The 26,314-nt window shown below is 27.1% G+C and overlaps 1 protein-coding gene across 1 annotated transcript in view; it reads left to right on the top strand.

The window, feature by feature from the left end:
- LOC136979038 (stomatin-2-like) overlaps positions 1 to 20,931 on the top strand; it is a 49,756-nt gene extending 28,825 nt beyond the window's left edge. Inside the window, exons 2-7 of the mRNA XM_067274915.1 lie at positions 18,711 to 18,817; positions 18,893 to 19,048; positions 19,128 to 19,331; positions 19,400 to 19,455; positions 19,527 to 19,605; positions 19,691 to 20,931. Coding sequence (XP_067131016.1) covers positions 18,711 to 18,817; positions 18,893 to 19,048; positions 19,128 to 19,331; positions 19,400 to 19,455; positions 19,527 to 19,605; positions 19,691 to 19,879 — 791 coding nt within the window. The 3' untranslated portion in view covers positions 19,880 to 20,931. The remainder of the gene's footprint in view (positions 1 to 18,710; positions 18,818 to 18,892; positions 19,049 to 19,127; positions 19,332 to 19,399; positions 19,456 to 19,526; positions 19,606 to 19,690) is intronic.
- The last annotated feature ends 5,383 nt before the right edge of the window (positions 20,932 to 26,314 follow it).

Below are 26,314 nucleotides of genomic sequence, written 5' to 3'. Positions count from 1 at the left end.
ATATACAGTATATATTTTAGTAAGGCAGTATATTCTACTATAGTAATTATATATAGCTTATATAATTTCGTTGAATTCTTTTCATATTAGTAAACAGTTGTATTAGAGCTGTATATATTGTAAAATTATTATATAAAACTTTTTAAAATCAAAATTTTTCTAAAAAATAATTATAAAGAAATAAATTATTTTCGATTGTCTTTTTATTATTAAGCAGCACAATAAAGTTAGTTTTTAAAAACAGCTTTTCTTACTTTTTTCAATTGTGTATCAAATAACTTATAATTAGTAACAAATTATAATCTGTTCGTTATTATTTTCTACATAAATTTTTATTTATAATGATTTAGTTTGTTTTTAAATTTTAATCTTTTCTCTGAAAACAATTTATTCTTTATCCTAAGTTTTACAGAATATTTGAATATTTTTAATTTAGAATGAAAGAAATATTTAACAGAAAGATTTATTTAAAGAAAAATTTAAATTATTCGTATTTTACAAAAATTTAATAGAACAAATATTTTGCATAGTTTTATTAAATAAACAAAAAGTACTCTTAAGTCAGTTAAGTTTAACCTTTTTCAAGGGCAAAATATTTAAGCAAAACTGAATTGTTCGTAAATACATTGCGTTATTTTGGAGAATTGTCATACTAAACTATTCAAAATATTTTGTGTTAAAATGGATTCAATTTTTAAAAGTAAATTTTATCTTTCTTTTTCCTTATTGCAATTTTATATCAGTTATATTATTAAAAATATACAGTACAAAACTTCCAAAAGAAAAATGAAAACACAAATAACTAGAGAGCAGTTTTCATTTTTTTTTTAACCAGAAAAGATATTTTCAATTTTTTAAAGAAGTGAAGTATATTATTCTTTATAATCGAAACTTCCCAGAAAATATAATGAAATATATAATTTGTATATAAATTATTTTTAAAATTTGATTTTTTTTGTATATGAAGTATATAAAATGTTTTCAAACAAACGGGGTTAAACAATTCTTAACGATTGCAAGATTCCGAATCAAAAGACGAGCAATTATTTATTGAGACATCGTTACAATTCCGAGCTGCAATTTTTAATCAAACTTTTTAAATATATGCTTTCCATTTCAAATAGTGTCTTGCCCCTGTACATCATACTTTTCCTGTTAGCAACAGAGTCATACCGTCATCTATCTAACTCCTTACGGGAAAAATTTTTGAACTGAAATAACGTGACTTTCGGTTTTTATCGAAAGTTCATATACAGTTATTTGGAGTCTCCTGTCCTTAAGATTTCCATATCTGTTCTCGGATTTCATCTATCTAACTCTTCTCGAGATTAAGGAAAGACAGACTGACGGACAGACTGACGACAGTGAGAATTTATAGGTCTACAATTTTTTCAAATTGCAGCCCAATAAACGAAGTCAAGCCATTTTTCACTTTGTTAGAAACAAACTTGATACTTAATATCGCTTTAAATGCAATATTACTGGCAATAAATATTTTGTTTATAACACTGTTGACCCGTTAGAAATACCAACTTGCTATTTTTGAAGTATACGAAGATTTTTCTTTTCTTTTCTATCCGATAATTTAAAACAATATATATTTCAATATATATTCTGCATTAATGATCCGATACGTTACTTGTTTAAATATTTAAAGTAGAATTTCTCACTGAATAAGTAAACATTATTATTAAAACTCATTAATTGAAGCCTGTTAGAGAAATTGTGTTTAAGATGAAAGTTGAAAAATTTAATTAAAATGAATAAATCGAATTTATAACAAAATAATGAAAAATACATAAATTTTTCATTATTTTGAAATTTTTTACAAATCAAAATCACAATTGTTTCGAAATTTGTGATATATTTTCCTGTGTTAGATCCCACTGTACTTATTATATACAACAGAGTATTTAATTTACATATTTTTTTTATTACGCTTAGCGCCATCTGTTATCTTATTATTTAAATAATGTAAATTAATTTGTTTTTAATTCATAATGAATTAAAATAAAATATATAAAAATCTTATTTTTATATATTTATGTGTAACCAATCTAGATTTAATCAATACGTTGTCATTGAAACGATAGGAAAGAGATGATGATGATAGTCATTGTGTGATTCATTCTAAATCTAAAGAAATCTAAAAAAAAGAATTCCTTTCTTGTTTTTTGTTTCGAAATCATGTAAAGTCTTAGAAAATGATCCGATTTCAAATACATTTACTTTACTATTATTTCGACTAACATCAGCGTTTCTTTATATAAACGAAATGATTTAAATTCTCAAGAATTTACGGTGTTTTCTCTCCATTTAAGACTATGAAATTCATTCTATTTTTAATAAAAACTCCAGACAGGTTTGTTAATTACATATTTATAAATAAATATTGTAAAGTTTATCTATTTATAACTCCATACTGCTAAATTGCAGACATGGTACACACACATATATATATATAACAATAGAAATTGATTTTATTTTAGATCATACAACTATTACGTCGTATCTCCTAGTAAATTTAGAACAATATCGTGTTGGATGGCTATACGGTCTCCTCACTGTCGTCATCTTCAGGCTATAAAAAAGTCCTGGATTTATCTATCTAGCATGTTGTGATGACTAGGTCTACATGACGAGATTCTCCAGTGAAGACAGTAATCTCGCTGACATTGCAACTACAGAAATGGGGAAAAAATTCAACTAGATTCGATAGTCACGTTTCGTCTTGTTTTCTAATGGCATGCACTGTACTTGAGTAGATACTGTCGATTGTTATCAGTTCTGTATCAAAGTCATTCTGTATTGAAGAAGAATCGTTGTTAACGCTTTAAAATATATTTCAAATTTTTTACAATTACATTGTCATATTTACTAATGTTTTTTCTAAATTAAGATTATTTTACTTGTTCCTTTACAGACATTTTAAACTGCAGCAAAACAAACTAACAGATTAAAATATTTACTGTATTTCCTATAATAATCGTCCATCTAACTTGTATTGCAAGGTGAAACCTAAATACAGGTGTGTTAGTGGTATTCGTTATTATCGGGAATTATCAAAATTTACGAAGTTAAAGCAAATTCGAGTTATTTTTTAATATATATTGCGATTTAACTAGTTTTAAGTCTCTCTTGGAATAATGATTTTTTCCTTCTTTACAGCACCAATATTATTTTACTCAACATTCTCCCACCAAAAATGAAAAAAATCATCTACTGGACGATTATTACAGGATATAGGGAATTGTAAGGTGAAAAAATTTTTAAGGAGTTAAGCAGGAGTTAAGCGAAGGAATTATTGCTGTGATTATTATAATATATTTTTAAAATGAATAATATATACCACGGGAAATTAACAATGAACATAATTTCATTAAAAATATTAGTTTCAAATATATTGGTTAAAGTTACCCGAATTTTTTTTTTTACTAGTTAAACAAATAATCTTAATAACAAATTTGATATTGAACTGTAATGATTTATTATAGAGGTTAAACATTAAAGAAGTTTTTGTAGCATTATTAAACTTCTTGGTTTTTTTACACTTTAAAAATAAATATTTGAAAGCATTTTTCAGTATTCTTCTCATTTTTTTTAAATTTTCGATATCACACAAAAGGGATTATTATACTTAGTGGTAAAGGAGGTCATTTAAATACTCTTTTAGGAAAAGAAAAAGAGAGAGTAAAAAGCAAATGCAATGTTATTCTTGCTACCAAAGTTGATGTTTTGATCACATTTCATTGTACAAATTCCAGAAAGTATGTCATCCTTATATAATTCAATTTACAACACGAACTTAAATAATTTATCTTTACAATTATTATTCAATATCAAATTTTTTAATGTTAAATTGTTTTTTTATTGCTCTTTCGATGCTATGGCGATAAAGATGTATTTTTGGAAGTGTATTTTTAATGTATTGTCTTATTATCATTATTTAAATTACGTTTACTGATAGTACTATCGATTTCGTTTTTTAACTTTTACGTTTTAATTATTGATATTTACGTAAGAATTAATCGATATTCTCTTGTTTTATGCATTTAATTGCTTGGCACCGAATTGCACAAACAGTTGACAGTTTTCCATTTGTATTCATTGTTTTTCCATTGGGTACTCGGTACACAGCTTGGTACAGTGATAATTAGAAATTGGATAATACTTTGTTTTGTTTTGCAACTCCTCCTTTTATCGATTAAAAATTGTTTTTAAGTTGAAAAGGCTGTTAAAATTGAATTTTGTAATTTAGATAATTACTTTATCCTTGAAACATTATTTTATTATTTATCGGTTTCGAAATGAACGTAAAAACACACATACATATATAATATATATTATATTGTTTATATATAACTAATAAATTATTGCTATATTTTCGATAGAACTATAAATCAATTATACTTTTTTATAGTTGATTTTTTAGCTTAGTTTTTATATAAACCATTAATATATATGTTTTTTAAGGGAGAAATCGTGCTGCCATCTTCTGGAAAAGCAACAATTAATTGCTTTCCGCATTATCAATAATTAATAATGCATAATGCAAACAAATTAATATTTAAAGAATCAAGGGAAGACTTAATGTATTAGTTTGCCATAATCTATATCACTTCACATAATAATAAATAGAAAGGTACGGTTTTTCAGTTAGACTGACCTTTATGTAATAGCTAACGAAACAATTCTGAAATGATAAAAAAAATCCAAATAAAACTCTTTAAAATTTAGAAACAAGTAAACAAGTAAAGCGAAGAAAATAAGTCATATTACTAAACTAATTTTTCATGTAATAGTTTAAATAGGCTGTGGATGTGGTTGACCATCGATCATGTTTGATTGTTTAGCTAGTTGCCAAGAAAACCGGCATCATAAGTATGGCTGTATTCATCAAACAAATATGAATTATTGTTTTTATTTATAGAATGATTGTATGCTTATTAAAAGTTATTCCGGCGGAATTATTCTACTCGTATGGATGATTGAAGCTAGACAATTTAATCTAAAGTATTATTATTTGTATTATTTTAATAATCAAAATAAAAATATACATAGTTATTATATATTATAAAATATTTCTATTTGAATTCATATTTTTAAAATATTTTACTCAAAATTTTTCAAATTTATTAGTGTTTTACAAGAATAATTAATCGGATTTAGTGAATAATAATTGAATATGTGTATAATTGCAGTGGCACCAACTTTTATGAGTCCATGCGGGTCGGCTCCACCTAATATATTTAAAATTTTGGTGCGAATACGGACTACTTGGTAATTATACAGTATATATTGCAGTGAAATGTTAATATTTTAAATGTTAATAGAGAAAATTTTAATATAATTAGGTACTACAAGCATATATAGTTTACATTGATATATACTGAGTGAAAAAGTAAAAACAACAAATATATTGATATATATTGATAAAGAAACTAATGTAAAACGTTTTATTTTTGCAGTTTTAATATATTTAGTATTATTAATCAAAGTAGTTAATATACAGTAAGCGTCAAAATCCTCCCAAAGTTCGCACGTACTATAGAAAAATAGCAAAAACTATTCGATATGCGAAAGTAAAAGGAAAAGGAAATAAATCAGCTGTAAGATTATTACAATATTCACATAATAGCAAAACTTTAAAATAGTTTTCATATTTTTAAAATATCCATGGCGTATAAATTCTGCTTGTTGCATTGGGAGGATTTTGACGCATAAATTAATTTAACAGCAACGTTAAACAATGTAATTTCGTGCATATTAACGAGATATTAGTGTATGAATATGCAAATGAGTTGCTGCTGCTTGATTTGCGTCGTCATGAAGAAGCTTTCCAGTGAGAAGAAACTCCGTATTTTGAACCTGCCGAAGAAAAGTTTCTGTTGAGAAAACAGCATTAGAAGTCGGTGTTGGACATTGGATACACTCCAACGTCCAACACCAACTTCTAATGCTGCTCAACTTTTAATGCTGTTATCTAATTCTAAAAGTAGTGAGCTACGATATCACGAAAATTTAACAGCTGGCAAGAAGAAAACGTTGAGCATCAAAACAGAAAGGCACTGCATATGTTTGATAACGAGTAGACGTTGCAATACATCATCACAAGTAAAGAAGGAATTGAAACATGGCTTAGGAATAGAAGTGAGTACTTTAACTATCTGCAGATGTATAAAACGTAACAATTTGAAAGCCCAAGAAGCCTAAACTTATCAAATTACATAAATAACAACGTTTTAATTTTGCCAAACGCTACAAAGAATAGACTTTAGAAGATTGGAAGAGGATTGGGGTATACTATAGATTACTCCCTATGGAATTTCGTGTGTTTGGGTATATATCTGAACTCAGGGGACCGAGACGAGTTCAACAATACTCTACTTTTGGACCGGAGACGAAAAATAAAAAAGTTATCATACTTTTTTCCGGCGATCGCGCGATGATAGGGAGTCGCGTCGCTCTCCGCTAAGTCGGCCTCGCTATCGCGTGCTTGCCGTTAAAATTGCCTTTAGTAGACGTTTCCCCCCTTTTTTTGCTTTGTTTAAGAACTACTGTGAATCGATCACTAGTTTAACACATGGCGGCGTGTGGTGGCTCCCATACGAGAGGTCAGTCGGGTCGCCATGTTCGCTGCCATAAGTAACATTAACCGAAATGGCGATCGCGCGATGATCGGAAGTCTCGTCGCTCTTTCCGCTCTCGTATCGTGTGTTTAACGCTCCGGGAGATGACCGTAGTCCGACGTCACGGTTTGCAGACTTTACCGCAAGATGGCAATACTAGCAACTACGGTGCCGTCTGCATGAGAGCATTAAAAAAGTATGGTAAGTGAAAAAGTGTGATAACTTTTTTATTTTTCGTCTCCGGTCCAAAAATAGGGTACCGTTGAACTCGTCTCGGTCCCGAGTTCAAATATATAATCAAAGTCCTGAAATTCCATAGGGAGTAACCTATAGTACACCCGAGGATTGTATGGTCAGATGAATCCAAAAAGAACAGAGTTTGTTCAGAAGGACGAAAATGGTTATGGACTACATCGATGAAGTCTATAACTGAGCGAGAAGTACAGTACAAACAACATTGAAATTTGTTGATGGTGGTCTTATGGTCTGGGGCTGCAATATCTATTTTGGGCCAGGAATGCTAATAGGATGGATAGCGTTATTTACACTGAAATACTTGACAACTATTTGTTACAATCTTTGATTATTACCATATTGATAGCTCTTTTATTTATCAGCAAGATAATGATCCAAAACATACATCCAGGAGGGCAATGCTTCGGGATCAAAATATTAGCCTGCTTGAATGGCCGCCTCAATCGCTTGATCTCAACCCGATTAAACACATCTGGTCTCTTTTTAAACGTCGCTTGTCTGACTATGCAGCACCGTCTGAAAGCACCAATTATCCACAAATCAAGGGAACTTGTACAGAATGAGTGGAATAAAATAACATTGCACGATTGCAGGAATATTATTAATTCTATGCCTGATCGCATTAGGAAGGTATTAAAGGCAAAAGGAGGCTGTATTGATTATTGAAGTGTATTTTTTCCACAAATATATAGATTTTTGTCTGCATCAAAATCCTCCCAATGCATATGTTCTTTGTGTGTTAAGTTTCTTACTTCTATTCCCAACTACAGATATATTTTTCTTTTTAAATATTGCATGTGTTAGACTATTATATTAAAGCTATATATATTTTGTCTTACAAAATGTTCTACCTTGACATTCTAGAGATCACATTTTCAGGATACATTTTAATTATAAAAGCACATTAATATAGCAGATTGAAATATTGATTATTTTTGTACGCCACTGTTCTTAAAATGGTAAAAATTGATTTTTTATATTGATTAATTTTAAAATTTTAGAGGAAAATATAAATAAGTTTCTAATAAAACTGATTACATGATATTGTTCTTAGTTTAACTAAGAAGTATTCCATTTTAAATTGAAAACTGCTTTTAGAATTTTGTATAAAACTTTATAAATTTCCAGAATTTAAACTTTATAGATATACAAAAAAGTTTTTAGGACAAAAGTTATTTTAATAGAATCTAAATTTAGCATAAAAAAGTTTTTATCACTATGAAAGTCATTCCATTGTCTGTGACTAAACAACATTAACGAACTTTTAAAAATCTCTGTTGAATTTAATTTTTACTTTAAAGCTAAAAAGAAATACAAGTAACTTAACTACAGTTATTTTGATGACGCTCCAAGAATTGGTAGAGAAACCCAGGGATAAAACTATAGCGTGCATTGTAGTGGAATTCGTCCCGTTTATCCTATAACATCCGTTTTTCTATCAATGTTCTTTTTTAAGAAAAGAAAATAAACTTGTTTTTAAATTTTTTATTACGATAAATATTTTATTTTTTTCCTTAATAAAAGTTTATTTAGGAAAGATTTACAAGAAATTGCTAATTCTACTAAAGTTAAAATTTCTGGAACTGTAAAGTTTGTTGACTGTAGATTGATTATATATGTTGTGGATTTTCAAAATCATTCGTTTAAAAATTTTGTAAATTTTTATAAAATTTGAAAATATTCAAACTTAGTAAATATTTATAACATACATCAATAGTTAAATATAGAATATTTTTTTAAAAATAGACTAGGAAAAGTGATATACAGAATTTTATTCGTTTGATAAAATGCAAACATCTTCAGGAAAGTAATTTAATTTATACTAAGAATATTGGATAAAGAAATCATAAAAAATTGAATGAATTATTGCATGTGTTTCGGTAGTCAATAAAAATTGTTTATAAAAATTGTAATTTTCGGATTAATTGTGAATCGTTCACAATCGAGATAAAATTTACTGCAAATAAAGTTCTTTGTCACACGATTTGCTGAGTTTTTAAGCCATCTGTTTTAAGCGAGATACTGAAGTGTACTAACACAGAGTTAGCTTTAACGGAAGATTTGAGTCCAATTTTTAATCCAAAACGATTTGATTAGTGATAAATTGCAATTTACCAAATATAAATTTGTCCAATATAATTTTTACTACCTACTATCCACTTCCAATTTTATTTCTTTTAAATAGGAATTTGAATACAAGCTTATCAGAAAAGTTGAAAACTAGCCTCTTGTTTCTTTCTACTGGCATTTTCCCCGAGTGAGCTATAACAGTTCCAAAGGCTTGTTGGTTTGTTCTTGAACCACAGTGTTTTCTATGGAAGAAATCAATTTATTGTTTGTTATATTTCAAAAGTATGATTGCGGGGATTTAAAATAGTTGACTTTGTACTCCATGTGGAATCTGAGTGTTTAAATATGACTTCACTATTTTTTTTACTTATCATTAAAATAGCTTTTCGTAATAAAAAATGCTACTTAGATATTTTTATTAAATGATTCAATTCAAAAAGATTAAACTATTTAATATCTCGATTAAAATTTTATCGGGATATTTTCTTGCTTCTTGTATAACTTGTTTCATATTACGCTATTTATAGCATAATATGAAACAAGTTGAAACAATTGATTTACGGTAAAAAGAAAGTAACCGATTGATTACCGTTAAAATAATCGATAATTTTTTCTTCGTTTTTTTGAAGTTTTGTATTTCACTTTATCAAAGTTTATAAGAGTATTTAGGAAAAAAATTAGCTCAGAATTTGCTTTTTCTAAACTTTCGTATTAATCTCAATCTTCTTTACATTAATTTGTTAGAAAGTTTTCAAAATAAACACCCATTAATTTTCTGTTTTACGATATAAATCTTCAATTAAATATTATGAAAAACGTCACTGGTTATTTTTATATTATTCCTCTATATTTTAGATACAAATATTTCATTTTTTTAAAAATTTTTCAAGAATATTTTTTCGATTAATACCGTAATATCAAAAATCAAGAATAACAGATGAGATGTATCAAATAAATCTAATGATAAAAAACATGTAATGAAATTTTTCGTAGTGAAATTGCTTTTACTCTAGGTATTGAAGAAAATAATTTTCTAACTTCTACGCTATATCAAAGTATTACGTCGGAAGTCTTTTAGACAAATCGATAGCAATGCTCATCTTATTTAAAAAATTATAAATGCTTTGCAAAAGTACTTCTTCTCAATTTAAATTCTAATAAATTCGGCTTTAAAAATATACAGAATTTCCGAGCCAGATATATCCAAAAATAATTAAATATATCTCAGCATTTATAAAGTTTTATTAAAATAATTTTCTTTTGATATTAAACAGAGTAAAACACCAAGTTTTTATAAAGTTTAGTAAAGTTTGTGGACAATTTTTGTATCTCAACAACTGCCGAAAGGATTGTAAAGTTTTTGCCAAATGTTTTCTAGCATCTGATACGGTATTAGAGCAATTGCTGAAACGGTACGTGTTTCATAGTCCAAATTTCAAACTCTCTGCTACAGTCTTCAATTAAGCCCCATGCAAAAGCATTCAGCAAAGACATGTGGCCAGTCAGTTGGACTTGCTCTTCCGATTCAATGTCCAGGAAAAGTCGGGTCGTTCAAAAACATCGTAACATCTCGACGGAAGTGCAATGGAGCCACCATTTTGTAGGTGTGACGAAAGAAATCTTGAAGATATTTCCTGTCTGCTGCGCTTTACTATGCGAAAATATCACGAGAGCTTTATTATAAGATCTCATGATATTTATTAATTATATTTATTATTATATGCTTTATTTTAAGATATCGTTTAGCGAGGATCTCTCACATTTTTTGTTCCATTTATATTATTTTCTCCAGGTTATTGAGTTTATTTTTCACTTTATCGTAAATACTTTGTATCATGTAACAATCGATTCCACTTTTGTGCCATTTTTAACTTTTCTTTCCCCCTTTTGCCTGTTTCTGATATTTGTTGGAATTTTTTCATGGAATCTGTCGGAGATGGGACAGGTTTACAGTCTCTTTAGATGTAATGGAGACGATTCGGCTACAATGTAAACAAACGAAAAAAATTCTTTATGATAAAGTTTAGTTTTACAGTTCATTCAAAACTTTTTTTCTGCATTGATTTATGTATTAGATATTTTAACTTTAACAGAAATTATATTAGTAATATTGATTGGAGGAATGATTTGAAATTTCGCTCAGATTAACTTATTTTGATTTTCCTTTCAGCCGTATGAAATTACCAGCCGCAAATTTTCAAGATTTTAAATAAAATTTACAAAATTAGAATAGAATCGATCATAAACATCCTTGAAATTTAGAATTTTATTGTTTATATTTATTTAAATACAAGATATTTGAAAGCATTTGAAAAAAAATGTGGTAAAAAATGTCTTGTACAACACAAATGTTAATGATAATTTCATTTTGACATATTTTATTCATAACAGTCAGGTAAAATAACAGTTATTCAAATCTTTCCTATTGACATAAAATAGACTTTACTGCATGAATTCAAATGATTTAAATTATGCACGCAAGTTTTAAAGCTTTTATATTTATGCATTTTAATTTTTCCAGTGAAACAAAACGACAATGATTATATAATAAATTTTTAAAAAAGTGTTATTGATTTACATATATTAATTTTCTTATAATCAGTATTAAAGTAGGTTAATTAAAAATGTGCTTGTGTTTATGGAATTACATAAACAATTTTTATTATGTATTTTTACGAATTTATTAAAACAATTCATCAATTTTCGATTTTTGAAATCTAATAGAATCTGTTTCAGGAGTATTTCCGTCATTTCCTCGATAGATATTTACATATAAATTGCATTCTCTTGAAATGCAGACCTATTGTTTTTAATTCCTGAAATGTCGAATATTTCACTTTCAACTGTTGTATTCATATCTTGGTTTTAAACCTAATCTAGAATCATTATTGACAAAGTTTAATTAAAAATTGAATGTGATAATGATGCTTTTATAAACTTTCAAACTTTTCTAAAGTCCGTTACTATTAAGAATATCATTTACAAAGAATTATAATGAAGTTGAATAATTTATACTAGAACAAATGCGTTTGACTACTATCAGATAATTATTTGATTTTTATATTTGAAACTTACTCAAGGAGTAAATGTTCTTAACTTTGTAAAGAAAAAATTACACTACAAAAGATATTTTGATACAAAGATAAGTAAGTGCTGAAATTATAAAAGTGTATGGATTTAGTACAGGAAGTTAATAATGAATCTTTGTGTATCGACAAGTTTAGTATAGAATTAAAATATGGAGGTAAATTGTTTTCTGAAAATGTTGGTTTAATTTGTAAAATTTTAAGTTTTTATCCTTAATTTAGGAACATTAGCATATACTGTACATCTAATATTTAATTTTAGATGGAACGATCAAATTTATATTTGTTAAGTCCCAAATATAGTGGTATAATTTTAAATATTAATATCTTAAGATACAACAAGCACCAGCTAAAAGTTAAAATATGAATTTTTTTTGTGTGTGAATAAATTTCGCGAATTCTCAGATGAATTGTTGTGACTAAATGCGAGGTCCTCTTGTCTCCCGATCTAATGCCACTGGACTTTGTTTTGTGAAATAGATAGACAATTGTTTCGACACGTTTTGTTCACATCAAAATAGTTTGTCTGGGTATCAACCTCATATTTGGTTAATATTATAGGTAGGGTTACAAATGCATTCCAGTGAGCAGCAACTGATAAATGCATTCACAGGGTTTTTGAGCAACATATTGTATGTAATTGTCATTATGTCGAAATTTCAGAATAATTGTCCACTGCATAACACCTCGTCATTGATAAAGCTTTCTAATGGTGCTTACTTTTGTAACATTTAGGCTATGCATCTTAATTTATTAAAGTTTAAACGACTTTTGTACAATTTCAAACTCTGTAAGATGGAATGTAAATACTGTTTTTTTTATTGAGGGCATCACTCCGGAGTGAGTATTACACTAAAACAATGATAGATACATAAATGACAAGAGATAGGTAAGAAATTGACAATGCGCATACAGAAATAACCAAGGTTAGCTAACATTGGAATGCAAATAACAAATTAATCATTTTTTCTTAAAAATGTCCTTAATAAAAATATCAAAATAGGCATACAGTTGTTTAGACACTAGAATATGGGCTGGACAGGGCCACCCATACCCCAGGGACAGGACTTCCAGCATTAGTAAATACTGGTTACTTTGACATAAAAAAATTTGCGGAATTTTCATAATTTATCTAAAAATTCCGAAAAATATTTATGGTAAACACTTTTATCTAGGCCACTCGTTATAAATTAAAACGACTTATTTATAAATATAGTGTTATAATGTAGTATTTTGAATGCGTATTTGGATGGTATTTTTGTGTCATACTATTCGTGCCTTGAAAACACGAAAGAATAATCTATAATATACATTGAGTTTAGTTTAATATGTTAACAAGAATCTTGTTTATGTGTAAGAGTATATAATTTAGGAGAAAAATATATTAAGACAGAACAGATTATTAATTTAGACAAAATTTACATTTAATACCTCTACTATTGATTTCCTTAGTTAATAGCTTTTTCGATAAAGTCTATAATTTTTAAAAGAAATTTTAATATATATATATATATATATATATATATATATTTTAATTACAGAATGAATATTTTAAACAGTGGGATTTTCTAATTTTATGAATAATTTCAGGGTGTTAATCTAATAGATCAAGTAAAAATCGTTATTATATTCAAATTCCTGTGTTTATTTATTATTAATATAATTGTAAAAATTACTTATGTATAAATATATAATTTCTAACATTTTTAAACTGTAAGAAAACAAACAGAATTATAATCAAAATAGTTTCTATATTATCATTATTATTACCAAAAAACATAATATTCCTATTCCTCAATCAAAATTAGGTTACATTTGAAAAACAAAGAATAATACAATATATACAAATTTTAGAAAGAAATATGTTTAAGAATATTCTAAATTTTATTTTTAATATAAATATTTTCTCGAGGAGAAATCTGAATAAATTCTGTTCTTATTCTTCTCCATTTAGTTGTTGTATAAATAAATTTGAAAAACAGAATGAAGTTGTCGAAGTCTAACAAAATGGAAAGAGAGCTTTTCCCTTATCACAGAGTATTATCCAAAGAATTTTATCAAATTAGATTTTAAATTTCTCAGAAAATTGAGTTAAATAGAGATGAAATTTTTCTCGGTAAGATCGTTCTAAATGTAAAATACTGTGAATAAATTTAATAGAATATCGTAATTACGAAAATCCGTTTTAAAGGATTTTTTTAAATTTTGTTTATTAATTTTTGTTTTATTGAATAAATTTTTATCGGTAATAATACTTATTTAAAAGTTAGTTTTATTTTAAAATTAAAATAATATCACGAAAAAATTTAAAACTTTTTTATTTTTTAATAATGTCGTTCAACTTTTTAGAATTAAAAAGAAAATTCAGAATAGCCTTAAGCAGTATAAAAGTTCTTTTTATAAAATAAATTTTAGATGCATTGACATTTTTAAAATTTCGAAAAGTTTGCAAAGAATTCGATTTTCTTTTAGTAATGATATTAATAGTGATATTTCTAGTTTTAATTCACATTTTTATTAATAAAATAATATAAGATTGTTTTTAACCGTATACTTTATATGAAAAATAAACAGTTATTCTTTATTTTAATAAAAATAAAGTAGAACGAAGTAAATAGCTAAAAAAAAAAAAACATATTTAATATCTGTAAAGGTGTTAGTTTTAATTGAACATATTCTAATTATCAGACTTCTTTGCAATTCAGAATCCTAACTATTACATTAAAAATTTTGATAATTTATACATATAATTTAAAAATAAACTAAACAAATTTGTACTGTAGATATGAAGATTTTACATAAAACAAATCATAATTTATATCTTTAATGTTTGTTGTTTATCTACAGTATAAAGAAAAAATTAAACATTTCTCCTTTATTATGAAGAATTCATACAGTTTAGAATGGTAAACTTTTCAATAAACATTTCTAATTCTAAATTCGTAGAATTAATGTTAAAATTTTTAAAATCGCTTCTTAATGTTGTAAATTGATTTAAAATTTTCAAACTTAGTAAAAATAAATAAATAAAATAAATAAAATGAAAGCTTTTTTGTTTTATTTTATCTTCGAAAATGGATAAAAAGTTGTATGAATTTAAAAATTCGCATTTTTATCTTAACACACATTTTAATATTTTATTCTACGATTGCTTCCTCGTTAAAAAACAACTTTATTTTGTTTAGGCTGCTGACTTTTAAAAATTACATATGTATTAAATTCTTCACTTTTAGTAAAGGGCATAGAAATTGTTTGTTAACTATGAAACGAAGAATGATTTATATGATATTAATTTATGGTATTTAATTTAAATTAAGTTTTTTTCTTATATGTAGCTAATTCTCTGTTATTTATGTATGTATTTCTCTATGTTCTCTGTGTATATTTATTTAATAAATATTGTCTGAATACTACGAGATGACTCGTAGTTACCGTTTCTGCCTAGGACGCCACCTACGAGTTATATCGTAGTTTGTTTCCTTGCCATATTTGTGCAGCTACGATGTAATTCGTAGTATATCAGTGTAAATATGAATAGATAGCTTCAGGGGCAAGAACAAAAAATCAAGTTTGGCTTACATGAACAGAACATTTATTAATAAATGAACAGAAAATATAATCATAAAAAGTTTATTCAAAATCGAAAGCAAAACAATATTTTTATTGTTTGTGATAATTTATAAAACAGAAATATAAATTTAAACGAACAGAAAATATTATAAAATGTTTATTTAAAATCAAAAGCAAAACGATATTTTTATTGTTTGTGATAATTTTTAAAACAATCTTCTACGCAAAGGGCTGGCTTCTCAAGACAGATTGGACAGAAATAACGCGTTTCTCGGCGTTTTTTAGCTTTGGTACAAATTCGACATGGCTTTGTCAGATGATGTTTTTTCTGAGTAGATGGGATACTCTGTAAATAGTGGAGCTTCTGCAATTTAATTTTTTTTGAAACTGGTTGAATCTCTTCTCCAATTAACGCTTTGACGAATGCTTCTCTAAACTTTATAAGTTTTATTTTAGAAGAAGTTGCTTTTTGAAAGAGTTTGTGCGCATTATGTATATATATTTCTATAATATGTAATGCAACCTTTTTGGGCCATCTAATAGTCTTTCTTAGAGCTGTGTAGTACGATAGCATTTGATCTGATCGTCAATGCCAGACATTCCATGATTATAATCTCGAATTATATTCGGTTTCATCGAACATTTTCCATTGCGATTGAACACCTCTACCATTTCAACAACGTGCATGTTTGAAATGGTAAGGACTTCTCGTTTGTCTTTCCATTTACAAACAGTAACAGGACCATTTCGCTGCCAAATAAACTCCCCCATCCTCACCAAAAATTTTGTCAGATTCTGAATCACTTAGATTAGTGTAGTAATCAAGTTGTTTTTTACTCAGTGGTCTTTTCTTATCCATTTTGGGATATTTATAATTTGATTATAAAAATAAATAAAAAATAACACACTCAAAAAAGACGTAATGTGATGTGTTCGCCTCTATATCCGATTTATTACTAATGAATTTAGACGCACATCTCCGATTGGCTGTAGCGAAGTGACAGGACGAATCGTGTCTGTGCACGAATTAACTCGTAGTTTGGCTTTAGCGAAGAGCTTTCTGTTACATAAGCCAACTACGAGATAATTCGTAATACCTTTATTTTAAGAAAAACACATTCTTTATGCTATTTGATTATTACTATATACTCTGATTAGAGTTTTTAATATTAATTTAATTAAATTAAGTGAGCTAATTCTCTGTTATTTATGTATGTATTTCTCTATGTTCTCTGTGTATATTTATTTAATAAATATTGTCTGAATATTACTGTAATGGTAATAAAATGAAATAAAAGTTATATGTTAAAATATTAGAGTAAATATTACGTTTCATACGTAACAATTTTTATCGTACTTTTATGTACTGTACAATAAATGTCAATTGAATTCTCTTTCGAGAAAATGTAAAATAAAGTAGTTATGCCATTACATGACTTTGTTCACATCTGAAGCCTTCTATTTAACTAGTTGATTTTTTAATGTAAAAGAATAAAAAGTAATATTAAAAATTTATAATATTTCATATAAATTTGACAATAATTCCATGATTTAATATTAATTTTTTTCTTAGTTTTACACTTATGAAAATTTTCTTTTTATAAAAGTAAAATATTTCATTTTATTTGCAGAATAAGAATTTTTTTAAAATATTAATAACAACGTAATTTCTATAAACTTGTTGATTTGTTAATAATGAAACATGTACAGTACGGCTGGTTTATTTTATATTTAGTGTCGTGGTTTATTATATTTAGAAAAACAGACCGAATAATAATTATAAAGAAAGCATTGTGAAGTATAACAATATGAATATACCAAAAATATTTTTTAATAATGTTTAAATTCATTTCTCGTAATACTCTTGTACAAAATTTATTGCGTGATCTGTTTATGTTTGTAACTAGGAAACGTTGAAAGAATTTTTTTCTTTTTTTTATGATGTTGAGGCGGTGGTTCAGGCTCAAAGCTCTTTCGTCTTCTTTACAGTGCACATCTTTAACATGTACTCTAACGGTAAGCTACAAATTCCTAACGAAATCACGTTTTTCTAATTGTCTGTATTATTTTAAATAATTAGAACACACTCAGATGCAGTTTTTCTTTCTTTATTAACAGTAATGTTCACTTTATTTTTAGGCAGCAATGAAACAGCTATTAGTTTATCATTATAATATAAATTTTTGCGAATATTTATTTTATTTGTCGAAACAGAAATTCTGAAAATTATTATTTTTTTAATGTAAAAAGCTACCGATTAATATTTTATATTTTTAAACCTCTTTAGTTTTCTTTAATGATGAAATAATTTCGATGGGTCAAATTAAGAAACATTGAAAACATAATATTGGTTTTATGTCACGGCAACTCGAATATATCATAATTAAATTGTTATTGAATTTTATGAACATATATTATGCAAGCAACAATTTTTAATTAAAATATTTGTCATTTATGCTTCCACGTTCTATATTTTTGCCTAGATATAAGTATTATTTAGAAACTAAATAATAATGAATTTGTTTTAAATCAAAACGTTGCTCCATTGTAGAGATTGACTTCAATTTTCTACGCAGAAATTGAGTGATTTTAGAATAAATTCCAATTCTATACAAAGAACATCGTTTAAGCTGTAGAAAAGCGTTTAAAAGTATATTGTTTCTATAGAAATTATAATGTCGTTGCTCTTGCAACAATTCTACTTATTCTGTATAACGTTTTTTCGCAGAATTCCTTTCGCATTAATTTGACTTTTCATTAATATTGATTACAGCTTTTTTCACGGTTATAAAATATTCATACTTGTCAAATACTGAAAAGAAAACAGTTCGTAACGTTATATAATTAAGAATTGTTTCAATTGTAATGTATATGTTATTGATTAGAATGAAACATTTAAGAATATTTTTAGAATGGATTTGCCCGAGAAAATCGAAGCTCACTGACGAACAAGGGTGGATATAATTTTAAGTTATATTTAGCACAATCTGTAGAGTTCATCGACCGAAAGAAATTTTTAACTTTTATCTCTAAGTTTTCGGCAGTTATATTATTTTTACTTGGATGAAGTCAGATTAATTATTTTTTAATCCATTTTTAGCCGATAGTAAAGATAACGGTCTAGGATTCTGCGGATGGATTCTGACTGTTTTGTCCACTGCTATTGTTATCGTAACATTCCCATTTTCGCTTTTCTTCTGTATAAAAGTAAGCAAATTTTAGGCAAATTAACTAAAATAAAACTAACATCTTAAACTAAGTCTTCTAAATTCTTACTTTCAGGTTGTGCAAGAATACGAAAGAGCTGTTATCTTTCGACTGGGACGACTTCTACACGGAGGATCAAAAGGACCAGGCATATTTTTCATATTACCCTGTATAGAAAACTACACAAAGGTTGATCTGCGAACTTTAACCTTTGACGTGCCACCACAAGAGGTAAGCCATATCGATTGGCACATACTCTGTTTCTATTTCTAAGTATATAAATATGACTATCGTTTCGATATTATTATAGGTTCTAACGAAAGATTCGGTGACAGTTTCTGTAGATGCAGTGGTCTACTATCATGTGCAAAATGCGGTCATATCTGTGGCTAATGTGGAAAATGCTCATCACAGCACTCGACTGCTAGCACAGACAACATTAAGAAATATGTTAGGAACGAAAAATCTGCATGAAATTCTTTCAGACAGAGAAACAATTGCAACTTCGATGCAGGTGAGGAATATGTTTACGTAACATATCGTTTATTTATTATGGCTACAATTATCGATTGTCCTTTCCAGACCGTATTAGACGAATGTACCGACGTTTGGGGAATAAAAGTCGAACGTGTAGAAATGTGAATATACAATTTTAGAATTCATTTCTAACTGTAATAAGTAGAACATTATACATCTTTTTTTCTTGTAGTAAGGATGTAAGATTGCCTGTCCAGCTGCAACGCGCAATGGCAGCCGAAGCAGAAGCTGCACGAGAAGCCAGAGCCAAGGTTGATTTTAATATAACGTTTAACACGCTATTTTTGTATGCAATTTTCCGTTTAACAGATATGATATCGATTCCTTTTTGTTCAGGTAATTGCTGCTGAAGGAGAACAAAAATCAGCTAGGGCTTTGAAAGAAGCGGCTGAAGTTATCACACAATCTCCTGCTGCCTTACAATTACGTTATTTGCAGACTCTAAATACAATATCAGCAGAGAAAAATTCGACAATTATATTCCCACTACCTATTGATTTCCTTAACCATTTTGTTAAAAATTAGACCACTTCAAATGGCATCGTCTTAATCCCCTGATTTTTTGTACAACAGAAATTATATATTAAAAAAGATATATATATATATATAAAACCCAGCTTTTCTAAAAGTTTCTGTTAACATATCAGAAATTGGATAAGAAGATACAGAAGATCTAGAAATATTTTTAAATAATCGCTAATAATCCAATATATATATATATATAAACTTGTATATTTGCCTTTTCTCTGAATCTGCAAAGAAAGTCTCTCAAATGCATTACCTATTTGAGAGGATTTCGGTTTTGTATTTATATAAATACTGCTGTTGGATTTCTTAAGAAATATTTATACATTTTATGAAAATGCCTTCTTTTGCATTTTAAAAATAGATTACACCTTATATGTATGGAACAGTACAATATTTATCGTTTGGCCATTTTTTTTAACCAAACACATTCATAGGCATGTTTAAAGCCGTTAATTGCTCAATTTGTAATATTTATGCTCTCGGTGTTTAATCTATTTATATCTATTTTAAATGGAATATAGATATAAATAAAATATTTAAATTTATTTTAAATTAAGAATTGGTTAAAAATAAATTAAGCATAAGCATCGAAATCGTATTGATGTGAAATTAAAAATCAATAAAGAAAGGTATGTAAATTTTGATTTTACTTTCACTAATTGATGCTAATGCTTAGCATTTTATTCTTATTTAAGAGAATATATACATTTATAATTAAAATTTTCAACTACATATATATCTTATACTAAATACACACACACATATACAGTATATATGTGTATGTATGTAGGTGTTTAGCATTAGCATCAATTAGACCATAAATTTCATTATGCAAAATTTATATCGTTCATTATTGCTACTGTACAGAAAACATTCAAGATAATGCATTTTTTTGTGTATCCAGTGTAACTCGTGTATCCTTATTATTCTTTTGTGTATTTTATACAAATGTTTGTATTTATTTATGGTGTTTCACTGATAGATGTTGTGCTTCATGACGTACAATATGTTTAGTATAATATATTTAATAAAATTATATTCACTCACAACTTTGATTTTAATTACTGATTATAAATTTAAAAAATATTTTTAGTGTATAAATGATTTTAAGAACATAGCATAATTATCAATCTTTGACATTATTTAAGGCTATTTTTTAAAATAATTTTGAAACCGGTTTTACAAATTCATATTAAAACTGGTAAAGCGAACTTATTGATTACTGTTTCAAAATCAGAAATTAATTTTAGTAATAATAATAATAAGCAAATTGTCCTCATTGTTTTTATACAAAAAAAGTTATTAGATTAAATTGAAAAATCTCGTGATGAGTTTTTTTCTATTTTCGATAGGCCGATATATTGCAAATTGAAAGCTAACCAGAATTTTATTTTCAGTTATTTCAGAATTTGATTATACAGTACTAATAACAAAAATGAAAACATTAACGTTTTTCTTGCATTTATTTTTATTTTATTCATTAAACTTTGTTCTAATTAAAACACGCAGAAACCCGAATACGGACGTAGCAATATTTTGTTCGTAAAATCTAAAATTTATGTGTAAAAAGATAAATCTAAAACTTGAATCTAGCACAATATTCAAATACATCAATAGCAATAGTAAATCAATTAATACCATAAAATTCGTTTGATTAATTTTTTAAAGCAATTACAAACATTAATTTTAGTATGGCGAAACTAAAATTCAGGACACATAAGAAAATACGTATTTTAAATAAAGAACATTAATGATTATAACATAAGTATGTGCAGTTTAAGATCATTTATTCTATATTATAATTACTCTATAGTATTTAATCTTCTAAAAAATTTACTTTTATATTCATTGAGTTAGATTTTGAAATATATCGCACATCTTTTTCTGAAGGGCCTTTCGTAAACATATTCTACATCAGAGTACAATTCTTAAACCATTATCATTAATCATTAACATTACAATTACGAAAACATTCATTATCATTGTCTTTCGTGATGCTTCAGTTAAATTCTTGTATTCATATTTTAAGAATTTGAATAAAAATATCATGGGTTTCTTACATAAAAAATAATTTTATGTGAGAAACCCATGTTGTTGATCAATATTATCGAAACTTTTTTGCTTTATCAATGGAGTTCCGAGATTTTATAATATGCAAAAGCTACTGAATATAAGATTAATTACTGTTTGCTTTAATAATATAATTGTATATAAGAAGCAAAAGAGATTAATAAATAAATATTTGAGATATGGTCCAAGATGATGAATATCAAGCCTTAATTTTTTAACGAAATAATAGGCTTGAAGTTTTGTAATGATATAAGTTTACTATTGCTTAAATTTCATTTACATCTAAAAAATAATTGTTATAATGTTTACAAAAAAAAAAGATATGCATTATCCGAATGATTAAAATTGCTTTTTATATTCAAGAAATTTAAATAAGTCAACAGAGATCAGAATTTTAATTTTTTAATGTTAATTTTCAAACTTTAATTTTGAAAATTCAAAGTTGAACTTAATCTGTAAACAGCGAAATTTTTGGTATAATCCGATTTAATTTATAAACTTTAAAACTTTTTGTTTACAAATTGTACTGTACAAATGTATAAATATCAAATTTTATTTTTTTATAACAGTTCTAAAAATTTTACCTCACTTGTTTTAATTTAATATTAAAGAAATGTTTCATGAACTAATATTTTTTCAGGTCAGTTTAATTTTGGAATTTTGTTAACATCCGTGTAGATTTTTTTGTTTTTTTTTTGAACCTGAAAATAAAATATTAAATAAATTATTAGTGTTTACTTGATTTTTAAAAATCTTTATTGATTATTAGATTTCTTGCAAGTGAAAGGAATGTCAGTCGAAGTTCTTATTTATTCAAGCTTATAAAGCTGACATCAATACATTACATTGTTATTAACGCGACTTTTATATTAAATTGAGCAATTTTTCTTATATTTATATTCATTTTTATTAAACGTTAAGCATTAGTTTCTTTTCATTTGACACATATTTTAAAAAATGCAAATTTTTATATTTATAATATTCAATTTTCCAATATGGCTGAGCAGTTGAAGTGTCACCCATCGGTATAGAGGACCCGGGAATTAATCTGGACTGGTCGAAAGACCCCAAGAATTTTTCGGGAGTGGTCCATCCTGAATATGTTGGACTCCGTCCCTCATCGGTCGGCTACTTCTTTGTGGACCTTGCCAAACTCATAATGAGCTTGATAAAAAGACCCTTTTAGTGCCTATAGAGCTGAGAGAAGAATAAAAAAGAAAAAAAAAACAATCTTTGGAATCATTGGACTGCAATTTGAAAAAAATTATAGACATAAATTCCCACTGTCATCTGTTTGTCCGACTTTCCTTAATCTGGAGAACGGACTTAAATAGGTGAAAGACGAGACCAGATATGGGTAGGAGGCCCCGATTAACTACATACGAACTTTCGATTTGTATCGGAAGTCATGTTATTTCAATTTAAAAATTTCTCTTGAAAGGAGTTAGATGACCAGCACGACTCGATTGCTAAAGGGGTAAAACACTACAGTACTAATTTGAAGTGGAGAGCATATATTTCAAATAGTATTAAATTTATAACTTGTTTTTACTGTAAATTAGCATCGTTTTAGAATTAAAACATTAACTTCGAATATATTCAAAATAAAATGAAATTCTTCGAACTTCTGTAAGTTATTTTACGTAAGAATTTATCATCACATTTTCGAACTTGAATGTTAAGACAGAATGTAGTAGAAATCACATTCAACAGTTAAGGAATGGAAGTATAATTTAATAGTTAAATGATAAGGAAATATAAAATAAATTCTGTAAAGAATATAATCGATGATCATGAAAAATAAATTGGAGATATAAATGATCAAGTGATATTTAATTGCACCTGGATGATGTAGTTCCTCAATTTAAATTATGGTATATTATAATAATACAATAATAAAGTTTAAAATCGAAAGAACGTAGGCATTATAAAATTAGAGTAAATTAAGTGATTAAATTTTAGAATAAAATTAAAATTTGTGATTTTTACAACAAATCTATAGTAGTTTCTCCCCAGATTTTGTAAGACTACAATAATTTAGACAAACTATTTTGGTTTTAGATTACACCATAGAGGAAAATTTGAGTCAAATTAAAAGTTATACAGATTTAATTAAAAATTTCGAGTAAATTTATACCAAGATTAAATCAATAATTCCTAAAATTTTATATTTGTTTCGTTCCTTCTATAATTTATTTTTTATTTTATTTTTCAGACGCTTATATATCATTTTATAGTACTTATTTAACTGTTTTATAATTAAGAGTCGAAAACGATTTAGATATTCTTATTTATTGCATTTATATTTATATTTTTTTAGTTTCGAAACTATTGAAATACTTCTATTTACAATTAAATCTTAAAAACATTAACGAAACAAATCCATAATTATTCTGTCAAAATATTAAATTATTTAAACTCCAGATTTGTTTCTGACGTTTTTCTGAACTTTCAAATTTCCGAGAAAAATTCAGAATCTGTAAGAATAAAAAATAACAATGTGCATACAAGAAAACACACGCGAGATACTTTTTAGTTGTCATTGCGTTTATGTAATTGTGGTCTATTTTTTAATATTTGGTGTGTAATTTTATGTTTAACTCCTTTAACAAAAATTCGTGTTTCAACAGTGCTTATTTATCAATCGAAATATATAAACCAAGCATCTTATTTTAGTTAAAAGTTTAAGCCTCTCCTCATCTTCCTGATTAAATGTGGCCCGATCCCCCAAAACGCGTGTAAAATTCAAGATCTCCATTGGAAAAGTTACACATTGTGCTATCGAAACAAAAATACAGTGGGGGAAATAAAATTTAGCAATACAAGCTACACTTAAAATATATTACTAATGCCGATAGGCTAAACTTTACTCCAATGTGTCTTCGATTCGAACTACAGCTATTCAGTTTTTACTAGATCAGCGATGGTAAACCTTTTTGTAAAGGTAAGTCAGAATTGAATTCGAAATTACGAGTCATATATTTAATTTCAGTAATTAAAAAAAATAAAGTAAAACTCAAGCATTTATTGCTATTTAACTTTATAACATATATCAGAAAAATAGAATTTATGTAAGTGAAAAGGAAATTATATTTATTAAACGTTAAGCATTGTTATAATCACGAATCATAATATAATCATATTTGTTATTTGTAAACGTTAAACGTTTGTTATAATCACGACGTTAACGTTAAACGTTAACGTCTTGATTATAACAAACAAATAGTTTGTTTAATAGGAAATTTGCTGTTTACTTATTAATTTTTGTTGAGGTTCGTAATTAGAGGCTTTTAGGCATGCCTCACTAACCACCAGTGTGAGGCATGAACCTGCTAGCTATGTGGGGTTTTCGGGTTTTCTTTACATTTATAATACTTAAATAGGGCCAGTTTCTCATAGAAAGTCTTCTCGGGGCACCCCATGCATGTTGCTCAAGTATCGCGTTACAATATCCCATCAAAATAAACCAGTTTTTACTAATTTTCTCAATCTTCTGGAGGATCTAATCCTCCTCCTCCTACTGTCCACCAGTGGCTCAGTGATAAAACCAATAAACACTAAACAGTCGTAGGTTCGCGCCTGGCCTACCTCTACTGCCATTTTTTTTCTTATAAATATAAAAATTATAAGTAATGGATACGCAGAAGAAACAATTAGCTAATGTACAGTACAGTACATGACATTTTAAAAGTAAGATTTCCTGTCAAACGTTTACATTATGTAAACACTTGGAGTTTTCCGGATTTTCTGCATATCAGTAACACATAAATAGGGGCCAGTTTCCTTAAAAGACATTCTCTCTCGGCAGATCATCCATATGTCGCGTTGCCGTATACGACGGCAACGGAACATATGGATGATACCTCTACTGCCAATTAATAAATACTTTTTAAACTTGTAATGTTAAAATTAATTTATATTGAAAATTATTTAAAAAATGCATTATTATTCTCAAGAGACAGATTTCTTTAACGTAGTTTTTCAATTTTTCAAATAAGAATTTTATTTTTAAAACACCAATGTCAGCATTCATATTTCATTGATAGTTTTATTTTTTAAAACGCTGTTTGTTATCCAGCACGTGGGCTGTAACATGTGCTAGATAATAAGTATCGCAAGTAGCTCTTTCACTTAAAACAGATCCAGGGATCGCCTTGGAAAATTTAAAAATATCGCCACCATTTCGCCAGTTTAAATTTTTTTCGCCACCAGCTTTACTAACTAATTAATGCAGGTGCCGGTAGCCTTATCAGTTTGGCGTCTGGAAAGCAAAAGTAACATGTTAAACTGTCACTTACAAGGAGAGGACCAGACGTTCGGTTCTCCTATTCGAAGAAACTTGGAGAACACGTAGCCTTAAAC

Source organism: Centruroides vittatus, unplaced genomic scaffold (assembly GCF_030686945.1).
Source record: "Centruroides vittatus isolate TY-2023 unplaced genomic scaffold, ASM3068694v2 contig_575, whole genome shotgun sequence".
Taxonomy (NCBI): Eukaryota; Metazoa; Arthropoda; class Arachnida; order Scorpiones; family Buthidae; genus Centruroides; species Centruroides vittatus.
Note: the sequence above shows the minus strand (reverse complement) of the source record. Positions and strands in the feature narration are given on the sequence as shown.